The sequence below is a fragment of the Pongo abelii genome, chromosome X (assembly GCF_028885655.2).
Source record: "Pongo abelii isolate AG06213 chromosome X, NHGRI_mPonAbe1-v2.0_pri, whole genome shotgun sequence".
NCBI classification, from domain to species: domain Eukaryota; kingdom Metazoa; phylum Chordata; class Mammalia; order Primates; family Hominidae; genus Pongo; species Pongo abelii.
This window is the reverse complement of record NC_072008.2, coordinates 75754789-75776105: the sequence shown is the minus strand read 5'-3', so window position 1 is coordinate 75776105 and position 21317 is coordinate 75754789. Positions and strand designations below refer to the sequence as shown.

Here is a 21317-nt window from a genome sequence, read left to right as displayed (position 1 = left end):
CAAGTGATCCTCCTGCCTCAGCCTCCCAAAATGCTGGGATTACATATGTGAACCACCACACCCAGCTGAAAAATGGTTTTTAAATATAGTATTACTTTGTATTTTTCCTATTATGAGTGAAGTTAAGGATGTTTTCATGAGCTTATGGGCCATGCATTTATTTTAGTGTTTGCTATTTCTGTCTTTTGTTCATTTTAAAATTGGGATGATGGTTTTTTTCTTATTGATTTGTAGGAATTCTTTGTATATTAGGGAAATTAGCCTTTTGCCATATGAATTGCAAATTGTTTCATTCAGCATGTCCTTTGTTTGTTTTTTTTTAATCTCGTTATCGTAGGTTTTGCCATTTAGAATTTCTTTTATTTTTATATGGTCAAATTCGTCAATCCTTTCCTCTATGATTTCTAGGTTTGGTTTATGCTTAGAAGGGTATCTCTCCTCCCTGTTTGAGATAATTAACTACAATCTTCCATGATACCTACTAGTGCAATTATGGTTAGTTGTGGTTTCATTTAAAACATTTTTAAATTAATACATAATATTTGTACATATTTATGGGGTACATGTAATATTTTGTTACGTGCATAGAGTGTGCAATGATCAAGTCAGGGTATTTGGTGTGTCCATCACCTCGAGTATTTTTTCATTTGTGTGTATTGGGAATGGTTTCAATTTTTTGCTTTTTGTGCTGCTCCTTGCAGAGCAGGGCTAACCCATAGGCAGTGTGCCCAGTGTCAGCTTCATTTTTATTATTTTATTCTTTTTTTTGAGACAGGGGCTGGCTCTGTCACCCAGGCTGGAGTGCAGTGGCATGATCATGGCTCACTGCAACCTCCGCCTCCTGGGCGTAAGTGATCCTCCCACCTCAGCCTCCTGAGTAGCTGAGACTACGGGCATGCACCACCATGCCTGGCTCGGTTTTGTATTTTTTGTAGAGATGGGATTTCAGTGTGTTTGCCAGGCTGATCTCTAACTCCTGAACTCAAGCAATCCACCTGACTCGGCCTCCCAAAGTGCTAGGATTACAGGTGTGAGCCACCGCAGCTGGCCATCAGCTTCATTTTTATATTTTAATTTTTTATTTTGGTGTATTTTGGTGTAAGATGTGTCTATGGATCCAAGTTACTTATTTCTGGACAGCTACCCATTTGTCCTCAAGGACAGGGATGATGTTTTCTTTTCTGTATCTCCAGTGCCTAACACACTTCCTGGCCCACTGTAGATTGTAAATGCTGTTTGAACGAAAAATATGATACTTTTTGTACCTTATCATATTTAGTACCTGTTTTACTGTGGCAGACATATCCTAAGGTGACCCCCAATGACTCACACCTTGTATAATCTCCTTCTCTTGAGTGCAGACAGTACTTGTGACTTGCTTCTAATCCATAGAATATGGCAAAGGTGATGGGATGTCACTCTGATGATTGCATTAAGTTATATAAAACTCTGTCTCGGGCTAGGTGCAGTGGCTTACGCCTGTAATCCCAGCACTTTGGGAGGCAGAGGTGGACGGATTGCTTTGAGCTCAGGAGTTCGAGAGCAGCCTGGGCAACATGGCGAAACCCTGTTTCTATAAAAAAATACAAAAAATTTAGCCAGGTGTGGCGGCTCATGCCTGTAGTCTCAGCTACTAGGGAGGCTGAGGCTGGAGAATCACTTGAGTCTGGGAAGCAGAGGTTGCAGTGAGCTGAGATCTCACCACTGCACTCTAGCCTGGGTGACAGAGTGAGACCCTGTGTCAAAAACAACAACAACAACAACAACTCTATCTCAGCAGAATGGAGTGAGTGAAATTCTCCTGCTAAACTTGAAGGTGCAAATTGCTATGATATAAACTACCTGTAGAGAGGGCCATTTGGCGGGGAACTGCTACAGCCTTTAGGAGCTGAGGGTCTCAGTCCCACAACCAGAAGAAACTAAATTCTGTCAACAACCACATGAACTTGGAAGAGCATCCCAAGCTCCAGCTCAGACTCTAACCCTGGCCTACATCTTGATTTCAGCCTGGTGGGACCCCGAGCAGAGGACCTAGCTAATCTGTGCCGGGATAATTTTAAAGTGCTAAATTTGTGGCAGTTTTTTACACAGCAGTAGAAAACTAGCACATTTAAATCGTTGGCACATTTACAACTTGTTATCAATGAATACTTCCAGTTTTTCTTCATATCATTTTAAGTCAGTTCATTCCATCTTATCCCTGTGTGGTCAAGTTTTAAAACTGAATATATGGCTTCTTAAATATTTATTGCCATTAAATTTCACCTTCTTGGTTTGGAATCAGTGTTCTAGCCTGTAGATTATTTGATAGGTTTCATATTCTCTTCTGTGAATTTTTCCTGGATGGCTTTTTTTTTTCTGCCATTCTGTAGGTTGTTCTTTCTTTTGAGATCTATTAGCCCTTATTACAATGCATTGTAATTATCTGCTTACATGCTCATCTTCCATACTAGACTATGAACTCATTGAAGATAAGGAACTTGACTTTTCACTTCTTAGCACAGTGCCTGACATGTAACAGAAGCTCAGTAATTCTTTTTGTGGCCGGGTGCAGTGGCCCACGCCTATAATCCCAGCACTTTGGGTTGCCTAGGTGGGAGCGAGGATCACTTGAGCCCAGGAGTTCCAGACCAGCCTGCATAACATGGTGAGACCCTGTCTCTATAAAAAGTGAAAAAAAAAAAAAAAAAAAAAAAAAAGCAGGGCATGGTATTGTGCGCTTGTATTCCAATATGTATTCCACTTGGGAGGCTGAGGTGGGAGGATTGCTTGAGCCGGCTGCAGTGAGCTGTGATCACACTACCACACTTCAGCCTGGGCAACAGAGCGAGACCCTGTCTCAGAAAAACCAAACAAAACAAAAAACAGAAAAGGAAAAGAAAATGAACTTACTTGATCATGTTATTATTTGTTTTAGATTACCAGAAAGTTGGTCTCTATGTAAAGAATAGAAATAATGGAACCGAAATGAGAATTTGTTAGTATATCACTCGGGTTGATCTTGAGAGCAGTCAGAAATTTCTCTAGAGTGTAGAAAGGGAGTTAATCTAGCTATTCTTATTTGATGAAAAATATGTCTAAGAATATCCAATTTCCCATTCATTGAAGCATTGCTTATCATAGTGAAAATGTGAGAACAACATAAATTTACAATAATAAGGAATAGTTATTTTAGGATACCACAAAAGGATAACACAGTAGATTTTGAAAAATGTTCAATGGCAAGTATTTTAGTTTGCTAGGGCTGCCATAACAAAATAGCACAGACTGAGTGGCTTAAACAACAGAAATTAATTTCTTCACAGTTCTGGAGACTAGAAGTCCAAGATCAAGGTATCAGACAGGTTGGTTTCTCCTGAGGCCTTTCTTCTTGGCTTGCAAATGGTCTCCTTCTTGCTGTGTCCTTACATGGTCTATTCTCTGTGTGTATGTGTCTCTGGTGTTTCTTTGTATGTTTAAATTTCCTCTTATAAGGACACCAGTCAGATTGGATTACAGCCCACCCTACTGGCCTCATTTTAGTGAATTTTCCAAATTCTAATGCCCTGCTTCTCTTTTATTAATAATTTAAAAAAATGTTTTGAGACAGGGTCTCACCCTGTTGCCTAGGTTGGTGTGCAGTGGTGTGATCATGGTTCACTGCAGCCTCCACCACCCAGGCTCAATCGGTCCTTCAGCCTCAGCCTCCTGAGTAGCTGGGATTACAGGTGCCCACTACCATACTTTTAAAATTTTTTGTAGAGATAAGGTCTCACTATGTTGCCTAGGCTGGTCTCAAACTCCTGGGCTCAAGTGATCCTCCCACCTCACCTCCCCAAAGTGCTGGAATTACAAGTGTGAGCCACCATGCCTGGCCCCTGCTTCTCTTTTAATTACAAGTTCCAACTTAAATTTTGCTCCCATATCTGATCTCAGGCTGTTAGATGCAGCCATGCCACTTCTTGAACACATTGCTGCTTAGAAATTTCTTCCACCAGTCTGGGCACAGTGGCTCATGCCTCTAATCCCAACACTGGGTTGCAGGTTGCAGTGAGCTGAGATCTCATTTCGCCAAGGCAGGATGATTGCTTGAGCCCAGGAGTTCCAGACCAGCCTGGAAACATGGCAAGACCCTGTCTCTACAAAAAATGGAAAAAAAAAATGGCTGGGTGTAGTGGTATGTGCCTGTAGTCCCAAGCTACTTAGGAGGTTGAGGCAGGAGAATTGCTTGAGCCCAGGAGTTTGAAGCTACAGTGAGGTATGATCCTGCCACTGTACTTCAGCCTGGACAACAGAGCAATATGCTGGCTCAAAAAAATTTTTTTTTCTTCCACCAGATACCCTAGGTCATCACTCTTAAGTTTAGCCTTCCAGAAAGTCCTAAGGCACGGACACAATGCAGTCAAATTCCTTGCTAAGGCTTAACATGGTGACCTCTGCTCCAGTTCCCAATAAGTTTCTCATTTCCATCTGAGACCTCGTTTGCTTGCCTTCACTGCCCATATCACTATCAGCATTTTGGTCACAACCACTTAACCAGTCTCTAAGATGTACCAAATTTTCTTCATCTTCTTGTCTTCCTCTGAGCCCTCCAAACTCTTCCAATCTCTGCCCATTACCCAATTCCAAAGTCACTTCCACATTTTTAGGTATCTTTATAGCAACACTCTACTCTTGGTACCAAAATCTGTATTAGTTAGAGTTATCCAGAGGGATAGAACCAAAAGAATATATATATATACACATATATATGTGTATATATGTATATATGTATACATATAAATAATATGTATATATGTATATATGTGTGTGTGTATATATATATATAAAGCTTATCTGTTAGTTTATATATATGTTTATTAGAAAGAATTGGCTCACACAATTGCAAAGGTGAAGTCCCACGGCAGGCCAGCAGCAAGCTGGGTAATGAGAAAAGCCGGTAGTATGGCTTAGTCCAAATCTGAATGCCTCAAAACCTGGGAAGCCAACAGTACAGCCCCGAGTCTGAGGCCAAAGGCCTGACAGCCCTCAGGAGGTACTGGTGCAAGTCCTAGAGTCCAAAGGCTGAAATCCTAGAGTCTGATGTGCAAGGGCAGGAGGAATAAAAGCATCCTACTCTCAAAGGGAGAGAAAAAGAGGAAACTAAGCAAGCTGAATATCTCCCTTCTTCCACTTGCTTTGCTTATGCCCCACCAGCGGCTGACTGGATGGTGCCTGCCCACATTGAGGGTGGGTCTTCCTCTCCTAGTCAGCTGACTCACATGCCAATCTTCTCTGGAAACACCCTCACAGACACACCCCAAAACAATGCTTCACCAGCCATCTGGGCAATCCCACAATGCAGTCAAGTTGACACCTAATATTGACCATCACAAGTAGCTGATTGTTGAAAGAGCGGCACCTCGCTCCGCTGTCTCTTCCTTCCTCTCTTGCCATGTGATGCCTGCTTCCCTTTGCCTTCCACCATGAGTAAAAGCACCCTGAGGCCCTCACCAGAAACAGATGCTGATGTTACGCTTCTTGCAGCTTGCAGAACCATAAGCCAAATAAATCTTTTTTTCTTTATAAATTACCCAGCCTCAGGTATTCGTTTATAGCAATGCAAACGAAGTAAGGCACCCCTCCTTTGACGTCTAATTGCAAATTCCCATCCTGAGAAGATGTGGAAATTAAAGCATCCATATATTGTACTTTAGACTGCTGTTTTTCTCTTTCTATGGGACCAGACTACATAAGATGTCAAAGCAGGAAACTTGTATTGCAATGGTCTGCCAGGTTCACCCTACTATGGTATTATGTCTCACTACATGAGCACACAGTCACCATGGTGACTGTTTCCAGATAGCTTTAGAATGACCTCCATTTCCTACACAGTATGTTTGTGTCTTCTTATTCCTGTCTTTTAGGGGCTCTTTCTTCCTTCACAGCTCTCAGCTTTAAAACGTACATACGTCTGCCCCTTCTTCAGAAGCAGCTGGTTCATCTAACTCGACCACTCCTCCTCAAGTGCCTTTTCTCTTATCTGCAGGTGCTCAGATCATATTGGCTCCCTTCCATGAGGCAAACTTGTAGAATCTGTAATTAAGGAGACATAATCTAGGTGAATGAAGGACAACATGGTTTTCATTAGAGGGTTAGCATTCCTAATATTAAGAGTTTATTAAAAGGCTAATAAGTAGGCAGATAGATGAGAAATAAGTGAATGAAATCTAATTAAACTTCTAAAAACTTTTTGAGAAGGCTTTATGTCAAAGGTAATTAAAAAGGAAAGAAAATATCCTTTTTCCCCACATAAAGACAAGCACTTAGTAAGATACCAGATGCTGGGGTTGGAAGAGGAATAAAATGATCTCTACATTTGAGAAGGCTGCTTAGTGGGGGAAAATTTATTAACACAATTATTCTTTAATCTAAGAAGTGCTGTATTAGCCATATAAACGGAGGAACAAGAAATGAACAAACTACCCTGGAAGTGAGAGGAGTCAGGTATGCCTTCACAGAAGTGATATTTGAGATGGGACTTTGTAGTGGATATTAATGTTTTTGTTTATTTTATTTTTTTCTTCATGTCAGATAGGTAATGTGCCAATTTCACAGGTTTGAGGGAAGCAGGATGTTAAGGTTTTCATGTTAAGGATTACGTCCGTACATAATCCCCCCTTTTCTCCTTCTTAGTTTTGAACCAATTGAGATGTAAGTCATAAGAGACAAGTAAATGGAGATCAAAATGTCAGCATTCTTACTGATGAAATTGTTGGTGGACATGGCTTTAGATCTGCGGCCAAGCAGGCCTTTTAAACACCCTCTGCCCTGAATTAGAGAGACTGACTGACTTAGGTGGGTAAGCTAGGCCACCCTCACAGAGAGCAAATCAGAATGCACCCTCTTTGCAGACAGGATGGCTTCAAAAGTGGGAACCAGGAAAAGCTGAGCCACACATTACCCAGTACCTTCTCTCAAATTCATTAGTCAGGTTAGTCAATTTTTTTTTTTTTCCTCTGGAGAGCAGTAGTGAGGAGGCAGAAAGAGAAAAAAGTGGTTCACTCTATAACAGCAGACATCTATCTCCTCTGACCTGTGGAGATCTGCCCCTCTCTGTCGCATACAATTCTATTGGGACTGTGCATAAGAGTTCCTTACACTCCACTCCTAAGTGCAGAGGTGGGCACATGACCCCGACTTGACTATTCATGGCATCCTATAACTTTGGGGTGGCCACAGGTCTCATGCAGGGCAAGCCAGGGTCATCATATGAAATGTGATATATGGACAAAGTCACTGGGGTCTAGAGAGTCTTTCTTTTGGATCACAAGCTGTAAGATATACCACATTTATATCACAAGCTGTGATAAGCAAAGAGGAATAGGACCTGGAGGAAGGGAGTCTTGATGACGGTGTTTGAACCTTGTTCCTAAAGTGACGTTTTTCCTTACACTTACCAGTTATATGAGCCTTGTCTTAGTCCATTTAGTGTTGCTGTAAAGAACTGCCTGAGGCTGAGTAATTTATAAAGAAAAGAGGTTTATTTGGCTTACAATTCTGATGCCTGGAAAAGTTCAAGACTGAGCATCTGATGAGGGCCTCAGCTGCTTCCAGTCATGGCAGAAGGTGGAGGGGAGCTGGCATGTGCCAGCCTGTTTTTAACAACCAGCTCTTGTAGGAACTAACAGAACTAGAACTCACTCACCCCCAAGGGAGGGGCATTAATTTATTTATGAGGGATTTGCCCCCATGATCCAAATACCTCCCAGTAGGCCCCATTTCCAATATTGGGGATCAAATTTCAACATGAGGTTTGGAGGACAAACTTCCAAACCATAGTAAGCCCATATCCTTTTTTTTTTTTTTTTTTTTTAAGACAGAGTCTCACTCTGTCTTCCAGGCTGGAGTGCAACAATGCCATCTCGGCTCACTGCAACCTCTGCCTCCCCAGTTGAAGCAATTCTCCCGCCTCAGCCTCCCGAGTAGCTGGGACTACAGGCATGCGCCACCATGCATGGCTAATATTTTGTATTTTAGTAGAGACAGGGTTTCACCATGTTGCCCAGGCTGGCCTCGAACTCCTGAGCACAGGCAATCCACCCGCCTCGGCCTCCCAAAGTGCTGGGATTACAAGCGTGAGCCACCTTGCCTGGCCCAGTGTAATACAGTCTTGAAACATGGGTTGGCATTTTTTAGGATAGGAAGGAAAGGACATTTCGGGTAAAAGAAAAAGCATGGGCAAAAGCCTGGAGGTTAGAAAGGTTCAGCTGTGGCTACCATAATACCAAACAAAAGAGAGAGAATTGAAAATGAAAGAAAACATCTTAAGTGGAATAGTGTTGCAAACACCCATTTCTAATAAAATAATTAAAAAAATAGAAATAAACATTTTCTTCATGTGGTAAGGAGACTTCCCAACCAACAGTCATACTTACTCCCTTTTAAATTGAAAATAAAATAAGGATGTCCGTTATTGTCATTATTATTTAATATTGTATTGGGTGTTCTGGCTAGTGCAATAAGATTTGAAACAGAAATAAGAGGAATCATTACCAGAAAAGAAGAGACAAAAATCATTGCAGATGATGCAGTTGTATGCCTAAGTGTTCTCCAAATAAGAAAAATATACAAAATCCAGTAGCAATCTTGTATGTCATAAATAACCAATTAGAAAATATAATAAAAGAGATCCTAGGCATGACACTAAGAAATATATATATATATATATATATATAATATTTTAAAATAAACTCAATGAGAGATATGACCTAAGAAAAACTACAAAACTTAACTGATAAATGTAAAATAACTTAAATAAAGAGACATCTTTTGTTTCTGGATAGAAAAACTAAATGTAAGAATATTAGGCCAGGTGCCGTGGCTCATGCCTGTAATCTCAGCACTTTGGGAGGCCGAGGTGGGCAGATTCCTTGAGCTCAGGGGGTCCAGACCAAGACCTGGACAACATGGCGAAACCCCATCTCTACTAAAAATACAAAAATTAGCCACGCATGGTGGTGCACACCTGTAATCCCAGCTACTTGGGAGGCTGAGTTGGGAGGATCAGGATCACCTGAGCCTGGGGGGTAGAGGCTGTGGTGAGCCATGATCATGCCATTGCACTCCAGCCTGGGTGACAGAGTGAGACCTTGTCTCAGACAAAAAAAAAAAACCACCAAACCGAAAAGTTATAGCCCCAGATATGGATGGATGTGGCTCATAACACATGGTTAACTGATGTAGCTGTTAGGTGTTTGCAGTGTATGCATGTGCTCACTATGTGCATAACTGCGTGGCTTGGTTTAACTGGACACGGTTTTCCGCATTTGCCTATTTCCTGATGATGAAATTGCACATTGCACATAAAGGCAAAATTCACATTCTGCTCTAATTGTTGCCTAACATATCAATTGCCTTGGAATAAAAACAATCATTATAGCAGAACCGACTATAAAATAACTGTTTTACTTTGAAAGATAAACTGCTTGGAGTACTTTATAAAAGTTAAGTCTTGCTTAACAAATATTAAAACATAGTAAAGCACCTATTATTTAAAATGTTGTGTTGGGAAAAGAAACTGGAAACCACATGAACGTGCATAAATAGGGGACTAGTTAAATAAATGAAGGACCAACCATACTGCAGAACACTTAGCCATTTAAGAGTGAGGTGGGCCGGTTGCGATGGCTCACTCCTGTAATCTTAACACTTTGGGAGGCCGAGGCAGGTGGATCACTTGAGATAAGGAGTTCAAGACCAGCCTGGCCAATGTGGTGAAACCTCGTCTCTACTAAAAATATAAAAATTAGCCGGGAGTGGTGGCGGGCACCTGTAATCTCAGCTACTCGGGAGGCTGAGGCAGGAGAATCGCTTGAACCTGGGAGGTGGAGGTTGCAGTGAGCCAAGATCTCACGCCACTGCACTCTAGCCTGGGCAACAGAGCGAGATTCTGTCTCAAAACAAACAAACAAACAAACAAACAAAAGAGTGAGGTGGATCCATGACTACTGATCCAGAAAGCAGTCCAAAATATACTTTTAAGAAAAAAAAAAGATAAAGGGCAAAAGAATATGTATGCAATGTCATATTTGTATTTTGAAAGGATATATGTCTTTGTATTCCCTGTATTTTCTTGTATAGGTACAGAATCTGGAAGAAAGAAAAATAAACTGTTAACAGTAGGGATATCAGCTGGATGCGGTGGCTTACGCCTGTAATCCCAGCACTTTGGGAGGTTGAGGCAGGTGGATCACGAGGTCAGGAGTTCAAGACCAGCCTGGCCAAGATGGCAGAACCCCGTATCTACTAAAAATACAAAAATTATCCGGGAATAGTGGTGGGCGCCTGTAACCCCAGCTACTCGGGAGGCTGAGGCAGAGAATTGCTTGAACCCGGGAGGCGGAGGTTGCAGTGAGCCGAGATCACGCCTCTGTACTCCAGCCTGGGTGACAGAGAGAGACTCCGTCTCAAAAACGAACAAAACAAAACAAACAAACAAAAAACAGTAGGGATATCACATTGGATGAGAGGAGATTTTTACTTTTTATTTTATGTTCTCTCACTCTGTCACATGAACATGTTTTGCTCTTGTAATTTTTTTTTTTTTTTGAGACAGTGTCTTGCTCTGTTGCCCAGGCTGGAGAACAGTGGTGCAATCATAGCTCACTGCAGCCTCATACTCCTGGGCTCAAAAGATCCTCCTGCCTTAGCCTCCCCAGTAGCTAGGGCTACAGGCACAAACCACCATTCCCAGCTACTTTTAAACAATTTTTTTGTAGAGGTAGGATTTAGCTATGTTGCTCAGGCTGGTCTCAAACTCCTGGCCTCAAGTGATCCTCCTGCCTCAGCCTCCCAAACTGCTGGGATTACAGGTGTGAGCTGCAGCATCTGGCCTGCTTCTGTAATTTTTAAATTAAAAGCTAATTTTAATGTGCTAAAACTGGAACCGGGACTAAAATAAATAAATAAATAAATAAATAAATAAATAAATAAATAAATTTAATATGCTAGCATAAATTTAGTCACAGATGGAAAAATAGAAAATCCAGAAATATATGCTAGCATATTTAAGAATTTAATACATGATAAAGTACATATCATCAAAGTCAAAGAAGAATGAGTAATGAATTGTGTTAGGCTGGCTGATTTGTATTTTGGCAAAAATTCAAGTTACATATGTACATATATTTCATATTTTGTATATCAAAGGAAATTCAAAATGTATTAAGAGTTATGTAGAAAAAGTGGGATATCACCTAGGAAAGTGTGATAATTTCTAAACTTTTAATTTCTTTTTCTTTTTTGAGACAGGGTCTTGTTTTGTTGATGGAGTGCAGTAGAGTGATCTCAGTTTACTGCAGCCTTGACCTCCCAGGTTCAAGTGATTCTCTCACTTCAGCCTACCGAGTAGCTGGGACTACAGGCACACACCACCATGTCTGGCTAATTTTTGTATTTTTAGTAGGGACAGGGTTTTGCCATGTTGCCCAGGCCGGTCTCAAACTCCTGAGCTCAAGAGATCCACCCACCTTGGCCTCCTAAAGTGCTGGAATTACAGGCATAAGCCATCGTGCCTGGCCTCAACTTTTAATTAAAAGAAAATCAAATATATGGATAATTTGAGTAGTATAAGCAATACCCATATTGTTCACCTAGATTCACCACTTTTCAACATTTGTCACATTTGCTCTGTCTCTCTCCACACACATGCACACCCACACATTATTTTTGCTCAGCCATTTTCAAGTTTATTACACTTCATCCCTAAATATTTAGCACATATCTCCTAAGAACAAGGACATTCTTTCCTACATAACCTCAATATTGTTATCATGCACAAGAAATTAATATTGATACAGTATCATTATCTAATATACAGGCCACATTCAAATTTCTGCTTATAGTCCCAATCATCTCCTTTATAGCTGTTTTTTTAGAATTCCAATCCAAGTTCCAGCTGGGGACCATGCACTTCATAGTGTCATGACTCTCAGTCTCCTTTAGTTCCTTTAGAACAGTCCCCCTACCTAAAAAAAAACTTTCTTTTTCTTTTCTTTTTTTTTTGAGACAGAGTTTTTTTGCTGTTGTTGCCCAGGCTGGAGTGCGATGGCATAATCTCGGCTCACCTGCAACCTCCGCCTCCCAGGTTCAAGTGATTCTCCTGCCTCAGCCTCCCGAATAGCTGGGATTACAGCCAAGCGTCACCACGCCCGGCTAATTTTTGTATTTTTAGTAGAGATGGGGTTTCTCCATGTTGGTCAGGCTGGTCTCGAACTCCTGACCTCAGGTGATCCACCCGCCTCAGCCTCCCAAAGTGCTGGGATTACAGGCGTGAGCCACCGCGCCCGGCAAAAAATCTTTCAAGACATTTGCAGAATTCTAGCTAGTTGTCTTTTGTCGTACAGAATGTCTTACAATCTGGATTTTTCTGGTTACATCCTCACAACTAGTTTCAGAGTTAAACGTTTTTGGCAAAAATATGTCATGGATGATATGTACTTCTCATTGCATCACATCTGCCGGCATATAATGTCAGTTTGCCCCATTATTTGTGGTGCTAAACTTGATCACTTAGCTAAGGTATTTTCCACCAGATTTCTCCATTGTAAAGTTACTGTTGTAGGGAGAATATTGGCCCCCGTGACTTTTTCCCTTGCTGCTTGTTAGAGCAGTGAATATATTTCACTGTATGGAAAATGGGCTTTTGCAGAGGTAATTAAAGTTACCAACTGGCCAGTGCAGTGGCTCACACCTGTAATCCCAGCACTTTGGGAGGCTGAGGAGGGCAGATCACTTAAGGTCAGGAGTTCGAAGCCAGCCTGGCCAACATGGTGAAACTCCGTCTCCACTAAAAATACAAAAATTAGCTGGGCATGATGGCACATGCCTGTAGTCCCAGCTGCTTGGGAGGCTGAGGCAGGAGGATCGCTTGAACCTGGGAGGCAGAGATTGCAGTGAGCCAAGACCACACCACTGCACCAGCCTGGGCGATAGAGTGAGACTCTGTCTCAAAAACAAAACAAAACAAACAAAAAACAAAAAACAAAAAACCCAAATACAGGACCTTTCCCTTTATAATTAAACTATAATCTGTGGGGTGGTACTTTGAGGTCATGTGAATATTTTGCTCCCCAACACCCAGGATCATCTATTGATTATCCTTGCCTGAATCAGTTATTACTTTGGTGAGTGCAAAATGGTGGTTTTCTTTCTTTCTTTCCCTCAACTGAATTACATTTTATTTATTTATTTTATTTTCGGCTTTATTGAAGTATAGTTGTAAATAAAAATTGTATATTTTTAAAAGTGTACAACATGATGTTTTGATATATACATATAGTGAAATGATTATCATAATGAGGCTAATTAATTAACATATCCCTCACTTCACATAATTACTATTTTTTGATGTGATAAGAACATTTATGCTCTACTCTCAGCAAATTTCAAGTATATACAAGAATATACAATACTATTAACTGTATCAAGCATAATACAGTGTTATAACTATAATGACCATGCTGCACGTTAGATCCCCAGAACTTATTCATCTTGCATAACTGAAACTACACCCTTTGACCAACATCTAGGCAAATTTACAGAGACAAAAAGTTGATTTGTGGTTGCCTAGGGATACGGTGAGGGGATTGGGAGAAAATGAGGAGTGTCTGGGAATGAGTACAGGGTTTCTTTTTGGAATGATGAAATGTTCTAAAACTGATTGTAGTGATGGATACACAACTCTGTGACTGTATAACAAATCCTATTGAATCGTACTCTTTAAAAGACTGGATTTCATGGCATCTGGATTTTATCTCTGTGATACTGTGATTTATAATCAATCTCATAATGCAATCAATCACCTAATCTAAGCAACCAGATCATATACACTAATATATCATTCCAAATATGTATCAAGTTTTTCTTGAGTACTTTCCATGTGCCAGGCAGGAAGACTTGACTTCATAATCTCATCTAAGCATCACAACAACCTTGTGAAATATGTATATTATGTCCAGAAACTGAGGCTCAGAGATGTTAGGTAATCCACAGTGGCTGAGCTGTGAGTTTAACCTAGGTGCAATTCCAAACACAGCACTCCTAACCTCTGTGTAATAAGGTTTCTGTTGTATAGTGTGTGTTTTCTTTCCCTAGTTAGATTAGGACTAGGAGGGCAAGGATTTTATTTTGTGTTTCCTTCATAGTCTCTTCATTGCTGTACTAGCTACTACACATAGTGCTCAATAAATGCTCAATAAATACTTAATGAATGCCAAATGGAGCTGCAGCTAGTTGAAAATACCAATTCTTTCAAAAAGGATTTAGATTTTAGATTCATGGGTAATATATTCATCATGGATCATTAAAAGAAGCAAGGATATTTGAGTCCATCCTTAATCCCCAAGATGTCTTGGTGGAGCAGGGACCACACTTTCACAAACTTTGGTGCTTTCTTATGAGTAAGAATTGATTGGATCAGATGGATTATGGATCTGACCCAATGTGATCATTCTTAGATTCTTCGGGTCCTTTTCTGTTTCCTAGTATCTCCTAGCCTAAACGGGCCTACCCTGCTGCTGGTGCCTCTCCCTGTTTGTCTTTCCTTGCGGCCACATGCCTCTTCTTGTGCATTTGAATAAGATATGGTGCCTACGGGAGGCAGGCATTGAAGTCCAACAGGCCAGGTTTTATCAAAGGTGGTCAACAACAATTATGGTGTGGTGTCAAACAAGTCATGCCTCTGAGCCTCAGCTTACACATCAGTAAAATGGAACCAAACAAGCTTCCTCCTCCAAGATGTCAGTATTGTCAGAATTTCACATTTAATAGTTTAATATTTATAGGCAGCTGGAGACACATTATAGAGAGATTGGGGCCTATAAATCAATCTAGACGGGATTAATCATCTGTATACAGGTGGCTTGAAATCATCTTCCATTCTCCTGCTGCCTGCATTAGAAACACCCACAGCTGAGCGTGAGCGCTGAAGGGTCGGGGTCCGATGTGTAGACAAGAAAGCTAAGGAAGAAAGACTGAGAGTGAGGTGGAGACTCCCCTGCTGTGTTCCGCTTCACTCCTGACACACACACACACACACACACACACGCACGCACCCAACTCCCCCCCCCACCCCATCACACCCCACCTACCTTCCCCATCCCTGCCCAGAATCACTGGTCCTAACAGGGCACAGAGGTGGAAAATCCCATGGGTTCTTTGGCCAGGAAGCCTCTTATTGTCCTGTTCTGACGACCAGCGAGGCAAATGGGAAAAGACTGCCCTCCCCCTTTTCTCGCTCCCCGGCACGCCAGGCTTGCTAGTGAGGATGGGACGCAGTCTCAGGCCCCACGCAATCCTTTTGCAAAGCCAAGAAGTGTGTGTTGTGTGTGTGTGTGTGTGTGTGTGTGTGTGTGTATTGTGTGTAGGGAGGAGGATTGGGGGTGGGATCCCATGACGTTACCGGCTCCGCCTCCTGGTGTATATAAGGGGCGCTTGGCGCGCAACGACCCCAAGCCGCAGCTTTGAAGCCTGAGCGGCCGAACTCGGCAGCTCCAACCCAACTCGGCTTAACTCCACCTCACCGAGCCCAATCTAAGACTCTCTGCTCCCTAGGTTTGCAACAGCTCTCTGGTAAGCGTTGGGGACCCGCACGTGTGTCGGAGGGGGGACGGCGAGGGTCCGGGCGTACCTAGGATTCTCTGGCAACCATGGCATGCAGTTGCATCAACGGGGCCGTGACCTGTTGCTGGCGAGACCCCCGCCCCGGGAGTTAGGGCTCCCGTCTACACCCCAGCTCCAAACCATTTCTAGATGGGGGCAGGAAAATCTGGGACCTGAGTCGGGGGGCATCGGGTGGAACCCTTCCTCTCTGCTGAGAGGAGAATGCGAGCAATCTCGGGCAGCCCTGGGGCCCCTCTGGGGGCGCATCTCCAAATCTTTAGATGTCGAAGCCCCGCCTCGCTGTTGATGCTTGCAGGTCAGCCTAGCAGGGCTTGGGAGGAAGTAGGGGAACATTTGCTTACTCCCCTGGGCGACGGCTGCGCTAGTTGAGCAGTGTGAGCTTGGTGAGGAGGGATGGAATTGAGTCGGTGCTCACTTTTAATCTGCAGCGAGGTTGGTCCCCTCTCCCTCTGGGGGGTCTGGGGGCTGTGTCTGTTTGAAGCCCCGGGGGAAGCCCCTGGGTGGAGCTCTGTTTAATTCACAAATAGCCATAGGCCAAGGAACTGACACATTAGGTTTCAGGATTCCTGAGTTGAGATCAGGATAAACCCTATCAGTTTCTGGCAAGAGAAAGAGACCTAATATTGATTGAGCACTTACTAGGCGCCAGCCACTCTACTTCAGGGGGCTTTCACGTGCCATTTCTGAAATTAGCCCTTACAAAAGCCTTGTAAGGTACTGTAATTCCTACTTGTTTATGAAGAAACTGAGGTTAGAGGTAAAGTGACTTGCCTTTGTCCCTTCCATATTCCCGTCCTCATTTCCCAATAGCTCCTTTGCTTGGTGGAGTGGGTCTTGTAATTCGCTTTCAGAGTTTAGGGATAATGAGCCCTATTGAGGGGTTTTTGTCTTGTTTTTCACCAGATCATCCTCTTCAATTCCTGCTAGAATGCCGTGGCAAGCATTTCGCAGATTTGGTCAAAAGCTGGTACGCAGACGTACACTGGAGTCAGGCATGGCTGAGACTCGCCTTGCCAGATGCCTAAGCACCCTGGATTTAGTGGCCCTGGGTGTGGGTAGCACATTGGGTGCAGGGGTGTATGTCCTGGCTGGCGAGGTGGCCAAAGATAAAGCAGGGCCATCCATTGTGATCTGCTTTTTGGTGGCTGCCCTGTCTTCTGTGTTGGCTGGGCTGTGCTATGCGGAGTTTGGTGCCCGGGTTCCCCGTTCTGGTTCTGCATATCTCTACAGCTATGTCACTGTGGGTGAACTCTGGGCCTTCACCACTGGCTGGAACCTCATCCTCTCCTATGTCATTGGTGAGATATGGTCGGGGAGGGAGGGAACTGCACAGCCAGCAAACGGGTTTTGGGTCAGGAAATCTGGGTGGAATGGTGAAGCCGAAGTATTCTTTATATTATTCACAGGACCTCAATCTCCCTAAATGTGTGGGTTTGTTGGGGGTCGGGGGTGGGGGTTGAAGGTGTGGAGAAATTGCTCATTCTACCCATCTCCGTCCTGGTTTCCTTAATTAAGTGAATGGTTTTGGTTCTTAAAAAGTAAGAATAGGCCAGGTGCAGTGGCTCACGTCTATAATCCCAACACTTTGGGAAGCCGAAGCAGACAGATCACCTGAGGTCAGGAGTTCAAGACCAGCCTGGCCAACCTGGTGAAACCCTGTCTCTACTAAAAATACAAAAGTTAGCCAGGTGGGGTGGCTTACACCTGTAGTCCCAACTACTCAGGAGGTTGAGGCAGGAGAATCTCTTGAACCTAGGAGGCAGACGTTGCAGGGAGAGGAGATTGTGCCACTACACTCCATCCTGGGTGACAGAGTGAGACTTGGTCTCAAAACAAAACAAAAGTAAGAATAGGTGAAAATGGCAGGGACTTGTGTGAGCCTGGGGTCTGGGAAGAAGGGAACTTGATCACATGTTTCTCCCTCTGCTACACCAGGTACAGCCAGTGTGGCCCGGGCCTGGAGCTCTGCTTTTGACAACCTGATTGGGAATCACATCTCTAAGACTCTGCAGGGGTCCATTGCACTGCACGTGCCCCATGTCCTTGCAGAATATCCAGATTTCTTTGCTTTGGGCCTCGTGTTGCTGCTCACTGGTGAGGCAAAGAGCAGGGTATAATGGTGGGGGTTGGGCCAGGAGGGGCTAGTCCTTGGGGCCAGGGATAAGGATGGGGGATGGGCCTGAGAAAGGCTTAAGGGGGGTGATAATGGTGGGGAAGAAGAAAAGCTGGGAAGGAACCTAGAGGCAGGGAAACAAAGCTTGGACTGAAGACTTTCTGGGAGTCCTGAATGCATTTCTCCCACAGGATTGTTGGCTCTCGGGGCTAGTGAGTCGGCCCTGGTTACCAAAGTGTTCACAGGCGTGAACCTTTTGGTTCTTGGGTTCGTCATGATCTCTGGCTTCATTAAGGGGGACCTGCACAACTGGAAGCTCACAGAAGAGGACTACGAATTGGCCATGGCTGAACTCAATGACACCTATAGGTTAGATGGTCACTCTTAGGAGCTGCAGAGCTGGGAAAATGAAGGGGAAGAAGGGAATCTGCTGAAGGATTCTGGATGGGGATGGGAAAAAATGGGAGGCTGGGCTTTGAAGACCTAGCTAACTGGTTTGGCATTAGAGAAAAGATACAGAGTTGGCTGAACACACCCTTACCTTCTCCATCCCTTCTTCCACTCTAGCTTGGGTCCTCTAGGCTCTGGAGGATTTGTGCCTTTCGGCTTCGAGGGAATTCTCCGTGGAGCAGCGACCTGTTTCTATGCATTTGTTGGTTTCGACTGTATTGCTACCACCGGTAACACAGTCATTCCATTCTGTTTGGGGCTTGGGCACAGTGTGTGCCCAGGCTGTATGCAGACTGGGGGTGGTAGAGGAGTGGGCCTGCTTCCCTGATTTAGAACCTTGCGCCCTTCCTTCAGGAGAAGAAGCCCAGAATCCCCAGCGTTCCATCCCGATGGGCATTGTGATCTCACTGTCTGTCTGCTTTTTGGCGTATTTTGGTGTCTCTTCTGCACTCACCCTCATGATGCCTTACTACCAGCTTCAGCCTGAGAGCCCTTTGCCTGAGGCATTTCTCTACATTGGATGGGCTCCTGCCCGCTATGTTGTGGCTGTTGGCTCCCTCTGTGCTCTTTCTACCAGGTCAGTATCAAATGTTTGTTTTCTTCTGCTGTCAGAGTCTCAGGTTATAGCATTCAGTACCAGAGAGTACCCCTTAAAAGGGCTGTGAGGGGAAAGCGGACTCCTTAAACACACAGGCTTGGGAAGAGAGATCCCAGTCAACTCATGCCACCCTGGGCATTCTCCTCTCCAGCCTCCTGGGCTCCATGTTCCCCATGCCTCGGGTGATCTACGCGATGGCAGAGGATGGCCTCCTGTTCCGTGTACTTGCTCGGATCCACACCGGCACACGCACCCCAATCATAGCCACCGTGGTCTCTGGCATTATTGCAGGTAACAGACCGTCTTTCCCCTTCCCTTAGTTGTTTCGCTAACTTCTTTAACTTTGCCACTCCCTTCTCTCATTTCTTGTTTCCTGCCTATTAATTTTAGCATTCATGGCATTCCTCTTCAAACTCACTGATCTTGTGGACCTCATGTCAATTGGGACCCTGCTTGCTTACTCCCTGGTGTCGATTTGTGTTCTCATCCTCAGGTGAGACTCTCTTCCTCTGCATACTGTGATTTGGATTTTTATTCCTGGATGAGGAATGATGGAGATCTGCTCCTCTTTCCTCTTCTGCCTTCATTATTCCAACTTTCTTTGAGGAATCTGGGTATCTCACCCTGCCAAAAAGAACTTCCCTTAATGGTGATGAGGAGGGTTAAGCTGCCTGGGAGAAGATGATAAAGTGAGTAAAGGTTGTTCTTAATACTGCCATCTTACTTTTGCCTCAGGTATCAGCCTGATCAGGAGACAAAGGCTGGGGAAGAAGTGGAGTTGCAGGAGGATGCAATAACTACTGAATCAGAGAAGTTGACCCTATGGGGATTATTTTTCCCACTCAACTCCATCCCCACTCCACTCTCTGGCCAAGTTGTCTATGTTTGTTCCTCATTGCTTGGTGAGCAGTGGAATTTTTCTGGGGTGGCTCTGAGGTCAGCGTGATTGGGTGGAAGTGTGTGGTATTTGGTGGCTGAGAAAGAACTAGAGAGAGAGCGACTCTCCTTGGAATAGGGTTTCTAATGTTTTAGCATGTTGGTCTTAAGAGTTGGTTTTGATGTCTCTCAACTTGACCTTTGAAGCTGTCCTGCTGACTGCTCTTTGCCTGGTGCTGGCCCAGTGGTCAGTTCCATTGCTTTCTGGAGACCTAGTGTGGACTTCAGTGGTTGTGCTGCTCCTGCTGCTCATTATTGGGATCACTGTGGTCATCTGGAGACAGCCACAGAGCTCCACTCCCCTTCACTTTAAGGTAAATGAACTCTCTTTTTTCCTTGCCAGCCCATCTTGGGAGAATAGGCTCCAGATATCTTGAGGTCTAATAAAGTTCATAGATATTATTTAATTGAACATGAAAGGGAAGATATAGGAGGTACCTAGGCCAAAGACTTCTTCTCTGACCCTCTTTAGTTCCTTTCCAGTTCCATTTACCCAAACTGCATATTCTTGGAGTCTCATGAGGTATGCTAAATGAGCAGCTACTGAAATGCAGAGGACAAGTAAGAGTTGGACTCGCCCTTTTCTGGCCTGCATAGGATAGGGATCTCTTTCTAGGTCACCCTGTGGTATGTACAAAGAAGATTTTACTTTGTTTTCAGGTGCCTGCTTTGCCTCTCCTCCCACTAATGAGCATCTTTGTGAATATTTACCTTATGATGCAGATGACAGCTGGTACCTGGGCCCGATTTGGGGTCTGGATGCTGATTGGTAGGTATCCACTTGGGAAGAGTAGGCTTCTTTGGTGTCCTAGCCCAGCTCCTTTCCCTCTTGGTCTCAAGTAGGAGACCTATGAAGCCTTTACATCCCCACCTCACAGCTACCTTTCCCCACTAGGCTTTGCTATCTACTTCGGCTATGGGATCCAGCACAGCCTGGAAGAGATTAAGAGTAACCAACCCTCACGCAAGTCTAGAGCCAAAACTGTAGACCTTGATCCCGGCACTCTCTATGTCCACTCAGTTTGACATCGTCACACCTAAATGCTGTCTGGTCCCCTGCACAATAATGGAGAGTACTCCTGACCCCAGTGACATCTAGCCCTCCCCTGTGATGGTGGTGGTGGATACTAATACAGTTCTGTATGATGTGAAGGATGTGTCTTTGCTATTTCTTGTCTATTTTAACCCGTCTCCTTCTAAATGATGTCTAGCTGCTTACCAACTTTAAAAAATGATATTAAAAGAAAGTAGAAAAATAAACTGTGTCCTGTTTTTTACTTGCTAAAGATGTAGAGCCTGACTTTTAAGAGTGAAGAGCCTCAGAGAAGTGTCCTTTGTGTTTTCTCCAGTTACCACAAAAGCATCTGCTGTGCCTGTGGGTGCTTCTTGTTGAATCAGGGTTTGAGGAGGGTGGCGTAAGTAGGTAGCCATCCAGTCCAGTCACACTTAAAGGAATGGTCTTGAGATATGTTTTCCCCTCATTACACTTAAGGTTAGGTTCTGGATAAGTAGACAGCAACACTTGTCTCTGGGATTTGGGGTGGACTCTGATAGCAACACTGACGTTGGTTAGGGCCT

The 21317-nt window shown here is 43.8% G+C and overlaps 1 protein-coding gene across 2 annotated transcripts; it reads left to right on the top strand.

The window, feature by feature from the left end:
• The first annotated feature begins 15449 nt into the window (after positions 1-15449).
• SLC7A3 (solute carrier family 7 member 3) lies at positions 15450-21022 on the top strand. 2 transcript variants are annotated; one of them, XM_002831771.6, is made up of 12 exons: positions 15450-15591; positions 16546-16940; positions 17578-17736; positions 17947-18124; positions 18323-18435; positions 18560-18782; positions 18955-19094; positions 19194-19296; positions 19539-19705; positions 19887-20053; positions 20400-20508; positions 20635-21022. In XM_002831771.6, exons 2-12 carry the CDS (start codon positions 16571-16573, stop codon positions 20763-20765), a joined length of 1860 nt encoding a protein of 619 aa, XP_002831817.1. In that variant the 5' UTR covers positions 15450-15591; positions 16546-16570; the 3' UTR covers positions 20766-21022. The 2 variants fall into 2 exon arrangements, with proteins under 2 accessions (XP_002831817.1, XP_054400673.1); XM_054544698.1 differs by lacking the exon at positions 15450-15591 and having other exon boundaries at positions 16546-16609; positions 16873-16940; positions 20635-21021.
• The last annotated feature ends 295 nt before the right edge of the window (positions 21023-21317 follow it).

Coding starts and splice junctions, on each gene's coding strand:
- SLC7A3 (XM_002831771.6), top strand. CDS start 16,571: ATGCCGTGGCAAGCATTTCGCAGATTTGGTCAAAAGCTGGTACGCAGA. Junction 19,297..19,538: donor ATTTGTGTTCTCATCCTCAG/GTGAGACTCTCT, acceptor CTTTTGCCTCAG/GTATCAGCCTGATCAGGAGA. Junction 20,054..20,399: donor CCACTCCCCTTCACTTTAAG/GTAAATGAACTC, acceptor CTTTGTTTTCAG/GTGCCTGCTTTGCCTCTCCT.